The sequence below is a fragment of the Triturus cristatus genome, chromosome 9 (assembly GCF_964204655.1).
Source record: "Triturus cristatus chromosome 9, aTriCri1.1, whole genome shotgun sequence".
In the NCBI taxonomy this organism is placed as follows: Eukaryota; Metazoa; Chordata; class Amphibia; order Caudata; family Salamandridae; genus Triturus; species Triturus cristatus.
Genome location: NC_140592.1, coordinates 26565002 through 26578386, shown reverse-complemented (window position 1 = coordinate 26578386; position 13385 = coordinate 26565002). Strand labels below are relative to the sequence as shown.

The 13385-nt window shown below is 46.4% G+C and overlaps 1 protein-coding gene across 3 annotated transcripts in view; it reads right to left on the bottom strand.

Moving 5' to 3' along the window:
• Positions 1–12066, bottom strand: part of IL17RE (interleukin 17 receptor E) — a 147987-nt gene extending 135921 nt beyond the window's left edge. The window contains exon 1 of one of the 3 annotated variants that reach the window (XM_085624286.1): positions 11601–12066. In XM_085624286.1, the coding sequence (XP_085480412.1) occupies positions 11601–11754 (154 nt within the window). In that variant the 5' untranslated portion in view covers positions 11755–12066. The remainder of the gene's footprint in view (positions 1–11600) is intronic. The other 2 variants (XM_085624287.1, XM_085624285.1) reach the window with 2 other exon arrangements.
• Positions 12067–13385: the final 1319 nt, after the last annotated feature.

The window sequence follows — 13385 nt, the reverse complement described above, 5'->3', positions numbered from 1 at the left end:
AGAGCGTGTGGAAACAGCTCCTCCATAAGGGTGTGTGGAAACAGCTCCTCCAAAAGAGAGTGTGAAAACAGCTCTTCAACAAGAGTGTGTGGAAACAGCTCCTCCACAAGAGAGTGTGGAAACAGCTCCTCCATAAGGGTGTGGGGAAACAGCTCCTCCACAAGAGAGTGTAGAAACAGCTCCTCCATGAGAGCGTGGGAAAATATCTCCTCCACAAGAGCGTGAGGAAACAGCTCCTCCACAAGAGAGCGTGGAAACAGCTCCTCCACAAGAGAGCGTGGAAACAGCTCCTCACAGGAGAGTGTGGAAACAGCTCCTTCATAAGGGTGTATGGAAACATTTCTTCCACAAGAGAGTGTGTGATACAGCTCCTCCACAAGAGCATGTGGAAACAGGTCATCCACAAGAGAGCGTGGAAACAGCTCCTCCATAATGGTGTGGGGAAACAGCTCCTCTACAAGAGAGTGTTGAAACAGCTCCTCCACGAGCGCATGTGAAAACAGCTCCTCCACGAGAACGTGTGGAACCAGCTACTCCACACGAGATCATGGAAACAGCTCCTCCACAATAGAGTGTGAAAACAGCTTTTCAACAAGAGAGTGTGGAAACAGCTCCTCCATAAGGTTGTATGGAGACAGCTCTTCCACAAGAGAGTTTGGAAACAACTCCTCCACAAGAGAGTGTGGAAACAGCTCCTCCATAAGGGTGTATGGAAACAGCTCTTCCACAAGAGACTTTAGAAACAGCTGCACCACAAGAGAGTGTGGAAACAGTACCTCCTAAGAGTGGGGAAACAGCTCTCCTACAAGAGAGTTTAAAAACAGTTGCTCTGCCAGAGAGTACATAAACAGCATCTCTCCAAGAGGCTTTTGAGCTGGAAGGGTACCCTTCGTTTTTGTACTGGAAGGGTAGCCTTACAGTACAAAGTTCTATGCTTTGACGGCGGTTAACACTTTACCACTTTATATGTGTGCTAAAGAGTTATGTCTGCTTCCAGGAGGTGTAATATTCTGAGGCAAGAAAGCTATTCTGCTCTTGATAGTAGATTGGGATTAGTATCAAAAGCCATGGGTGGGTGAAAGGGAACGTCCATGTACCACCCATCGGACATGCCCTTGACACAATGTAGGGAAAAGTAGAGCAGAGTGCGACTTCATATTATTTTATGGCTACTTTACAACACAATTAGGGATTTGTTCTGGAAGTCAATCTCAAATAAATGCTTTATTTCAGTTTTGTGTCACTTTTGTAATGCAACTCCAGCACAAAGTGTTATTAAATCTGCCCCACAAGTTTAGGATATAAAATGCAACACATATCTCAATCAATCAATCAAATGATCTTTATTCGGATATATTAGAAACATCCATAAAAGTACATAAAAATTATTCCATATATTCTTATACAAAGTGCAAAGTCAAAGTGTAGATGTGCAAGGGATACTTCTAAGACTAACAGGCCAGGTCCAGTTTGTTCACATCAGAAGCTCAATAAATACATCTTTAAAATCCATAAAAAGATCATCCCAATGAATAATTTAAAAAGTTAAAATATATGTTCAACACGTATTGTCGTACGCCTAAAATGCAGAGATGCAACATACAATAATATACAAGCCGTTATACAGAAATCTAAAATAATAGACATAATTCAAATCGTGTTCATTGAGGCACGGGAGCGGACATCAGTTCGGAGAAAATGACTGACTCTATAAATTACATCCTCATTGCTTAGTGTCCGCAAGGTTCTAAAGGCCTCTTTAAAATCTGTCAGGGCATTGGCTTTAAAATAAGGGATGAGAAAATATTTAGTATATTTTTTATAAAAGCCACAGAACAGTGTAAAATGCATCAAGCTTTGCTTGCCACCTTGGTTACATGGACAGGGTAAGTCTTTTAAGTTATGGGAATAACCTAGGGGGAAACAAAGTAAATTTACCACGCTCCCATCCCTAAATCTAAACAACAGACTCCTGTCCCATCTGCCCAATACCTTACACAAATAACCTTGGGGTTTGATTGATGGCCTAATACAATGTTCTTGTATGTGTAGGTACCCAAGGATGGCTGGCTTTCTAAATTCAATATTTTCTCTATTTATTCGATATAGGTCGAATAAGGCCCTTTTCACTATAAGCTTGTGTGATGAATTTATTGTGTCAGGTGCTGAGAAAAGATGCCCCATTTCAACGCTTTCTAGGCTCGCCTGTACCGCTTTAAGCCAAGGAATGCAATTTACCCGCTCACATTTTAAACAATCTGAAATTATATCGCGGGTCAATGAGGCGGCTTGGTTACGCCAAATTTTTAACCAGAATAGAGCGGGTCTTGATTTTATAAAATCCTCTATATAGGGGAGGTTCAATTCTCTATGGCATACGTATGACGGAGCCGAGAAGACTCCCCCCAGTACCTTCCTACAGAACTTATTTTCTTCTACCTGAAGATTGGTGCAGCTCGAGTAACCCCACACCTCGGCGCCATACGTTCCTGTAGGGACGCACTGGGTTTTATAGATTTGTAGTAAAGATAAGGTGACCTCAGCGTGCCTTGGTTGGCGTAAAGTAATTAAGGAATTAATAGCTTTACCCAATTTGTTCCTCCCTCTGGCAACATGTGGATGCCAGGATCCAAAGTCAGAAAACAACAGGCCCAAATAAGGGAAAGTGCAAGTGCTGTCTAGGATATTATTCCCTGCCATTATATGTCGGATTTTATGTTTCTTTGGCCCGCAGGACATTATATAAGATTTTTTAAAATTTGTACATAAGTCCAGGTCGGCCATAAAAGAAACAAAGCCTGAAATTAAAGTGCGAAGTGCATTAGGTGTACGGCCTATGAGTACCGCGTCGTCGGCATAAAGAAGTACGGGTAAAGGATTGCCATTGACGAGCGGAACATCAGTGGTTAGTTTATTTATTGATGAACTTAATTCATTTATATATAAGATAAAAAGTAGGGGAGCCAGGACGCAACCCTGTCTAACACCCCTACCAATTAAAATCTCGTCCGAAACCTCACCATCGTTATTGATGCGAACACGGGCCTTTAAGTCTCTGTGTAGATAAGCCAGAAATTGGACAACACATATCTGTGCTAATATCCATGTATTACTATCCAATGGAATCCTTTTTTTGCAACCTAAGAATGGTGAAAGATTGAGAAAACAACAGACAGGTTAAAAACCTACTCCTTGCAGGTGGCATGCACCACTTTCATAACAGGTCATAGGTCACTGAGGTATATTCGAAAACTTGTAGCTTTTGACGTGCAAGCAACAGAATATCTGCAAAAAAGCAGAACTCACTGAGCTATCTACAAAAAATACAAATCTGTGATATGCATGCTACACCTTATGCTTTGCAGCAGGAACATTAACCCTCTATGCGCATTTTGGCATGAGTCAAAACTATCAGCAGACAAATCACAGCTCTCCATCGAGAGCATTAATCAGTGCAGCTAGTGTGCCTTTTTGACTATCTCCTGAAAGTGCAACCCACACAAAGATCTCTGCAGGCTGCTCTCATCTCTCCCCTGCCTGTCATTCAAATGGCCCCACCTCCACCGGCAGTCTCACTGGCCAAAAGCCAGCGGCGACAAGAGCGTGAGGCTCAGACTCCCTCACGGGGCAGACACGGGATATCCGTGCATTCTGGATCTCTCTGCGGCCTCCGACACCATAGATTGGACGGCCCTGTTGATGAGACTTTGGCATTTGCTCCTGGATGTGTGACCTAGGCCTTTGTGATTGTAGTAGGGATTATCGAATCCAGAATCTCAACGGGCGGAATATTCAGGGCTTTAAATGGGCCAGTACTCACCGGTACTAAGTACCGGCACTTCTAAACTTTCTGCGCACGAGTACCCGAACTCCTCCTTGCCCAAAGAGAGTACCGGTACTAATGGGGCAGCATGCCAAGCTCAGTGAAATTGGTATGTATAGAAAGAAGAGCAACACAGCTGATGAGTCGGTCTGCTTTTAGTGAAACACTCTGATGAGCGAGTGCGAATCTAAACTTACAATGTGCTAATTGAGCAGCGACCCGTATGCATTCATTCAGCGCTGGCAGGGAGTATGGGAGGGCCCGAGTCACACTGTGATTATTGGCACAGGGTCCATTCAGGCTCTGTGCAACCAACAGCACTGTAGGTGTGTGAGCAGGGCCTACTAACAGCCATGTCTCGTAACTCGGCGTGAGATCTAAGAGACGGATTCCTGCTGGCATAGCAGAGTACGGCAGCACTTGTTTGGAACCAGATTGAGGAGGAAGGTGGTGATAGTGACGCAGTAGCAGAGTGGGAGGGAATAAGGTTTAGTAATGTGGAAGTCAGCGAATGTAAGCGTTTCTAAAACTCTGTCCTGTCGCCGTGCACGAGTGCTTCTATGTCACTCTGCGTGTTCTTGCGTGAGTGAGTGTTGTCTGCAGTGGCAAGCCCGAAAAGCCCTGCATTAAGAAGGAGAACCGAGTCAGAGACGAACCACGAAGTCTGGCTTGGCCTTAAGAGCCTGCGCATAAGTCGAACCTTGAAAACATTACCATTAAAATAAAAGTGTATTTTTTTGATGTGGAAGCATTTCCCCTTGGTGCATCCCACCATGACAACAATGCCATTAGTGATCTAGGAAGTAAGTCACTTTTCAAGTGTACATCATATAGGGCCTCTTTTCTTTTCATGAAAGAAGCAACATTAATAGTGCATTAAATCTATCACCAGATGTGATGGTACAGCACACATGCTGAACTCATGTATTTGAATATACTATCATATATGCTAATCAAAAAAAAAGAAAAAGGAGGATTGGTGAGATAAAATGTCTACGATCACACAATTTAATCAAGTGGGGAAGCCAGGATTGATCCCAGAATTACTGCTTTCACATTGTACAATTCGGTCTCTGGACTGCTATTTCTTTCTTTCTCTCCTGTATTACAACAAAGTTAGGGACGGACTAGCCGTAGAGGGCACCAGGCGTTTCCCCGGTGAGCCGGGGCCAGTTTTGGACTGTGGGGATAGTATTTGTTACAGGAGGCCAGTTTTCCAGCAGTGCTGCTCAATCGGCCCCTTATAACAAAAGCGCAGCAGCAGAGTTCTGGCACCTCCCTCCCTCCCACTTCCCCCTAGGGCCAGTTGGATGTAAATGCCAGGGCTGGTTTGTGATCCCAGTCCGGCCCTGATCAAAGGTTACAATTTTGTCTTTATTCTTTGCATCCCTCAATTTGGTTAGTACCTGCTCTTATTTTGTTCCATTTAAAGCATTGGTTACAGCTATATCAAGAGATTAAATATCAAAACATAAGTGCACAGAGGCAGGTACGGATTTCTATTCTTAACTCCAAATCTATGTGCCTTGAAGAGCTGCATTTCACCAAGGTATGTATATGGGGAGTCGGGCGTAGAAAATGTTTAGAACTTTACCTTTCAATATTTTGTCCCTCGACATTGTTATAACGATATTCTGGTTCATCGATGTTTGGGACTCGATATTCCCAGACTACACCACTCTACGGTAGCCGATGTCTCACAAACCAACCACGTACTAGTTGCGTCTTCCATCTCGGGTGCCACAACATGTCCCTGCAGTCTGCCCAGGGACTCCCTCTCTGGTGCCACCCACAATATCTCATCAAGGTGTCTACACTATCGTCACACAATCGACGTCCTTTCAATCCTATGCTGATTCATTTGAGCTCGTGTTAGAATGATGCTTTGACTGTAGCGGCAACTTGTATCTCATGCAGAACCATACAGTATGTGCAATATAAGGCCTTGTGTGCCGTAACCTTCTGCAACAGTCACACTGTTTGTACGCTGGTGCGAAAAAGTAAAACGTTGCCAAGATGCAAAGTTTCCATAGAGATTTTGCAAGATTTCAAAGGAAATTTGCAGCTACATACATCGGTGCTAGCCGGGCCGCGCTGCACAAGTACCACATTCATGCGTACGTAAGATGCAGCACTCTGCATTAAACCCTTGCGCTGGGGTATTCAGGATGTACGCAGTGCCATTCACAAAGGCACCGCTGTCATGGGACTTGGGAGACACCTTTCACACTTTTATTATTCAACGTGTCATATTGCGCATCTGCTAAAGCCCGCATTATTTAATGCCAGTTGGAAATAACTTAGTTGTATATACCACGCACTCCAAGCATGGCCTCGGTGAGCTATGAAACTAAAGCAACTATCCGCTAAGACCCACAGATTTCCTTATAGCTTACACACTGTTATAACCTTTTGAGAGCATGTTTTCTCTTTTTAGAGAACTCGAGAAAGCGTTTTCTCTCGTGTCTCTTTCTTATAATTACTTCTCGAGGAGTCCCCTGCGTTTTACAACCACACAAACAGGTCGCATCACCAATGCTTGTTTCCCTTCAGTGCTGCTCACATCACACACACAATCAGGGCTAGTCACTGCCGCTGGGAGATCAAACTAACCGGCTCTTTATCCTCATACCTCAAACGTACTCCAGTACCAGCTGGAGCCAAACTCTTGGTCGCCCCTAGAAACCGCTGCAGGAAACACTTCTTGCAGACACGACCGTGGTTACAGAGAAAGGCCTTTTTTACTCAGAAAGCACTGGAGGGGTTCGTTGCGACAGAGAAAGAACTTTACAGAGAGACCACTTTGGAGAAAAGTAGCTGCAGAGAAGTATCTTTACTGGAAAAACAACCACAGAGAACAGCTGGCGCAGAGAAATAATGCTACCTAGGGACCGCCATGGAGAGAAGCTGTGACAGAGAACTGTCTTTACTGCAAAAACACTAAAGAGAACAGGTGGGGCAGAGAAATAATGCTACCTAGGGACCGCCATGGAGAGAAGCTGTGACAGAAAACTGTCTTTACTGTAAAAACACTAAAGAGAACAGGTGGGGCAGAAAAATAATGTGACCAAGGGGCCGCTATGGAGAGAAGCTGTGACAGAGAACTGACTTTACTGCAAAAACAATAAAGAGAACAGGTGGCGCAGAGAAATAATGCTACCTAGGGACCGCCATGGAGAGAAGCTGTGACAGAGAACTGTCTTTACTGCAAAAACACTAAAGAGAACAGGTGGGGCAGAGAAACACTGCGACCAAGGGGCCGCTATGGAGAGAAGCTGTGACAGAGAACTGACTTTACTGTAAAAACACTAAAGAGAACAGGTGGGGCAGAGAAACACTGCGACCAAGGGGACGCTATGGAGAGAAGCTGTGACAGAGAACTGTCTTTACTGCAAAACACTAAAGAGAACAGGTGGGGCAGAGAAACACTGCGACCAAGGGGCCGCTATGGAGAGAAGCTGTGACAGAGAACTGACTTTACTGCAAAAACACTAAAGAGAACAGGTGGGGCAGAAAAATAATGCGACCAAGGGGCCGCTATGGAGAGAAGCTGTGATAGAGAACTGTCTTTACTGCAAAAACACTAAAGAGAACAGGTGGGGCAGAGAAACTGCGACCAAGGGGCCGCTATGGAGAGAAGCTGTGATAGAGAACTGTCTTTACTGCAAAAACACTAAAGAGAACAGGTGGGGCAGAGAAACTGCGACCAAGGGGCCGCTATGGAGAGAAGCTGTGACAGAGAACTGACTTTACTGTAAAAACACTAAAGAGAACAGGTGGGGCAGAAAAATAATGTGACCAAGGGGCCGCTATGGAGAGAAGCTGTGACAGAGAACTGTCTTTACTGCAAAACACTAAGGAGAACAGGTGGGGCAGAGAAACACTGCGACCAAGGGGCCGCTATGGAGAGAAGCTGTGACAGAGAACTGGCTTTACTGCAAAAACACTAAAGAGAACAGGTGGGGCAGAGAAACACTGCGACCAAGGGGCCGCTATGGAGAGAAGCTGTGACAGAGAACTGACTTTACTGCAAAAACACTAAAGAGAACAGGTGGGGCAGAAAAATAATGCGACCAAGGGGCCGCTATGGATAGAAGCTGTGATAGAGAACTGTCTTTACTGCAAAAACACTAAAGAGAACAGGTGGGGCAGATAATAATGCGACCAAGGGGCCGCTATGGAGAGAAGCTGTGATAGAGAACTGTCTTTACTGCAAAACACTAAGGAGAACAGGTGGGGCAGAGAAACTGCGACCAAGGGGCCGCTATGGAGAGAAGCTGTGATAGAGAACTGTCTTTACTGCAAAAACACTAAAGAGAACCGGTGGGGCAGAGAAACTGCGACCAAGGGGCCGCTATGGAGAGAAGCTGTGATAGAGAACTGTCTTTACTGCAAAAACACTAAAGAGAACAGGTGGGGCAGAGAAACACTGCGACCAAGGGGCCGCTATGGAGAGAAGGTGTGACAGAGAACTGTCTTTACTGCAAAACACTAAAGAGAACAGGCGGGGCAGAGAAATAATGCTACCTAGGGACCACTATGGAGAGAAGCTGTGATAGAGAACTGTCTTTACTGCAAAAACACTAAAGAGAACAGGTGGGGCAGAGAAACACTGCGACCAAGGGGCCGCTATGGAGAGAAGCTGTGACAGAGAACTGTCTTTACTGCAAAACACTAAAGAGAACAGGTGGGGCAGAGAAACACTGCGACCAAGGGGACACTATGGAGAGAAGCTGTGACAGAGAACTGTCTTTACTTCAAAAACACTAAAGAGAACAGGTGGGGCAGAGAAATAATGCTACCTAGGGACCACTATGGAGAGAAGCTGTGACAGAGAACTGTCTTTACTGCAAAAACACTAAAGAGAACAGGTGGGGCAGAGAAACACTGCGACCAAGGGGCCGCTATGGAGAGAAGCTGTGACAGAGAACTGTCTTTACTGCAAAACACTAAAGAGAACAGGTGGGGCAGAGAAACACTGCGACCAAGGGGCCGCTATGGAGAGAAGCTGTGATAGAGAACTGTCTTTACTGCAAAACACTAAGGAGAACAGGTGGGGCAGAGAAACACTTTATATGAGAAACACCACAGTGAACAGTTGTTGCAGAGAAACACCATTACCAAGGGACCCCCGATAGAGAGAAGTTGTCATAAGAAACTCTCTTTACTGCAAAACCAGAAACACCGAAGACAACCTCGGGTGAGGGTCGTAGCTGGGGGCACTGCCCTGTGTGAGACATGAGTAAAAACACTGTCGCTGTATCTATAGGCAGAAAACATAGTCAGTGGAGGTGTATGGATCTTAACAACGTAACAGTGGAGGTGTATGGATCTTAACAACGATATCACTGACATCGTAACAAGCTTGGGCATTCGGTCACTGACACTGGAACAATCGGAGTAACTCGGTCACTGATTCCGTAACAATCTACCACGGAACTACGACCACTGACTGTAACAATATTACAACATCGTCAATGACACAGTAACAAAGTGAGTCACACAATAACAATGTCACATAGAAGTGTAGAGTCTGACTCTGTAACAAAGTACACACTGTGACAGTGTTACAACGTCTCAGACAGTGTAGCAATGTAAGTAACACACTCACTCATTCGGTGACGATCGGACAGGAACAGTAACTGACTCCTAATGAATGACCTTCCAACTCAGTCACTGACACTGTAGCAATGCTGTACAGTGACAAAGCCACTGGCACAGTATCAATGATACAAAGTAGAAATGTCACACACACAGTAGCAATCGTAGTAACAGGCACTGACTCTGAAACCATCTAACACAGAAGCAGTATCTGTCTCAGTAACAATCACACACCTGTAATGGCAGTTGTGTACATTGGAGAACAGTGTTACACAGTGACATAGTAACTGACACAGTAACAATGCCACAGAGTAACACTCTCACAGACACCAACAATCTCAGTAACACAGCCGCTGTCTCTGTAACCTTCTAAGGTAGACACAGTAACTGACTCAGTAACAATTGTAGAACCGTACTTATGTACAATGTCTAACAATGCTACACTGTGACAGTGACAGAAGCAGTATCAATTGTACATAGTAACACTACCATAGATACTAAAATAATCTAAGTAGCACAGTCACTGACTCCAACATCGAACCCAGACACACTAACTGACTCAGTAACAAGCTTAGAACCGTAGTCATATACAATGATCGAACAATGTTTCACAGGTACACAGTAACACTGCCACAGACAGGGAAGCTGTCTCATCCCGGGCTGCCGCACACGACGGGGGGGATAGACACACACTCACTACAGGATAGACGCACACTCACTGCAGGATAGACATAAACACACTCCAGGATAGACATACCCTCACTGCAGGATAAACTCACACTCACTGGATAATAGACACACACTCACAGCAGGATAGACACACACTCACTGCAGGATAAACACACACTCACTGCAAGATAGGCCCACACTCACTGCAGGATAGACACACACTAACTTGCAGGATAGACACGCACTCACTGCAGGATAGACACACACTAACTTGCAGGATAGACACGCACTCACTGCAGGATAGGCACACATTCACTGCAGGATAGGCACACATTCACTGCAGGATAGGCACACACTCACTGCAGGATAGACACACACTCACTGCAGGATAAACACACACTCACTGCAACATAGGCCCACACTCACTGCAGGATAGACACACACTCACTTGCAGGATAGACACGCACTCACTGCAGGATAGACACACACTCACTGCAGGATAGGCACACATTCACTGCAGGATAGGCACACACTCACGGCAGGATAGACTCACACTCACTGCAGGATAGACACACACTCACTGCAGGATAGACTCACACTCACTGCAGGATAAATACAACTCACTGCAGGATATACTCACAGTCACTGCAGGACAGACACTCACTGCAGGATAGACACACTCACTGCAGGATAGATCCACGCTCACTGCAGGATGGACACACACTCACTGCAGGATAGACACACACTCCCAGCCGCAGAAACACAAAGTGCAGGGACGCACGCGCACACAAAGGAGGAATGAGTCCACTGCGGGGGCACACGCACGTGCTTCAGAGGCACGCCCGCTCTTGTGGCAGTGCCACATGCACTGAATGACACGTCCTCACGCTGCAGTGACATGCACCCACTCACCAGGACACACACACTCGGTGCAGTGACACCTGCAGTGAGGGACACGTCCTCACGCTGCAGTGACATGCACCCACTCACCAGGACACACACACTCTCAGTGCAGTGACTCCTGCACTGAGGGACACGTCTTCACGCTGCAGTGACATACACCCACTCACCAGGACACACACACTCTTGGTGCAGTGACACCTGCAGTGAGGGACACGTCCTCACGCTGCAGTGACATGCACCCACTCACCAGGACACACACACTCTCGGTGCAGTGACTCCTGCACTGAGGGACACGTCTTCACGCTGCAGTGACATACACCCACTCACCAGGACACACACACTCTCGGTGCAGTGACACCTGCAGTGAGGGACACGTCTTCACGCTGCAGTGACATGCACCCACTCACCAGGACACACACACTCGGTGCAGTGACACCTGCAGTGAGGGACACGTCCTCACGCTGCAGTGACATGCACCCACTCACCAGGACACACACACTCTCGGTGCAGTGACACCTGCAGTGAGGGACACGTCTTCACGCTGCAGTGACATACACCCACTCACTAGGACACACAGACTCGTAAAAGTGAAAAGGGTTCTTACGAAGTTGGCCGTCAGTCGGGGGGCGTCGGTGATGTACTCCACAGAATGGCCTCCTCCGAGGCTGAGGCAGAGCAGGGTCAGGAGGGCACCGAGGGCTCGCCCCATGGGCAGGGTCAGAGGTCAACCCCCCTGGAGCATGGCTGGAGCTGGGCATCCGCTCCAGGGGCTGCGCACAGCCTCATCTGTCAGGGGCAAGAAGGGGCACTGGGGAGCCGAGGACGTCAAGGTGCCCCAGGGGAGGCAGGGGCAGAGAGGGCTGCCGCTCCCAGGGTGGCACCGCTGGGCACAGGGAGGTTGCTGCTCCTGGGTGCTGCTGGCAGAGGTGGGCAGGGGGGTTTGCTCCTCAGGTTAGCTCATGTGGTTTCTGTGGCTCCTCCTTGGGACAGCGGTGGCTGCGGCTCAGTGCCTCTCCCTCAGCTCTCACCTGCCTGGCAGGGCACTCTCCGTGTGTTCCTCCCTCCTTCCCGGACAGACTCCTCCCTCTCCAGCCTACATTCAGACTCGGACGGTGGCGTCCCAGACACCGCCGGCCTGGCTCGGAGCGGAGCGCTTCTGAGGCTCCCCCAGAGGACGTCCGTGCCACTGCAGCCCACGAGGAGTGACTTCAAGAGAAAGAGCAGAGAGATGGAACATAGGCTGCAGCAAGACATTAGAGAGATAAAGGGGGTGTGGGGAAGCATGGTGCGAAAATATTAGAAGAAACGAAAAAAAGTAAGAAAGGAAACACAGAAAATGGACGAGAGGAGACAGATGAAATGAGGAGAGAACACAAACTGAACGACTAAGAAAATTAAACGAGAGGCACGAGAAACTGAGAATGAGAACACAAATTAAAGTTTAAAAAAAGAGAAGAAAAAGGAGCAATAAATGAGGAAAAGGGAAAAGAAAGGAAGGAAAAATGATCGATAAGATATCAAAGGAAGAAATAATATAGTTGACAAAGAATAATAATTACATGAAGAACGAAAGGTGTAAACAAATAACTCAGGGAGATTGGAAGCTTGAAAAAAAGAAGAAATTAGAAAGAAGGAAATAAAGCGATACAAGCAGTGGTAAATCTCTTGGGCGTGCATCTTGCGTCCTAAATAAAATGAAGACGGCTGCAGTGAACACTCAAATGCACTCACTAGATAAATACTTTATTTTGTGACGATTCAGTGCACTTTCGAGATGCAAAATAGTCCCTCGGGCAATACAATGCATGCACTCCATAGGAGGCGGAATGATACACCAACAGTGACCAGCATGAGATGAGAGGACAAAACTCCTGTGTCACGGAACCAAAGCCCACTCTGCGCAGAGTTTAAAGAATTGGTAACAACGGCTGCATTATCAAGCCAGACCTGTCAATGAAAGGTAAATACAGATGGAAGAAAAAGAAAAGGAAGAACAAAAAGAAAAAGAAAAAAGAAGAGAAGAGACGAAAAAGAAAAGGAAGAAAAACAGACAAGCAGAATTCGATTTTCAAGCACAGTTTTTAGAGAATGACACAGAGAGCCGATTTGAGGTGGGGGGTAAAATTTCAGGCACCCAAGGCATTTGTTGCTGTACACGTCATTCATATATTCGCCACCTCACATTCACCAGCTGTAAACGTCACTCACAACATGTGGAGTTTTGCTCACACACCGGTGTGTGACCATTTCATTGATTTGTGTTACAAACACGCGAGCGGCCTGATCCATAAAACAATAAACAACTGCCCAGGATCACAGTCTTATCACTTATAGTGATATAATGTGTAGTAATACATGGCTTATCTCTGCGTTGAAGCCGCATGAACTG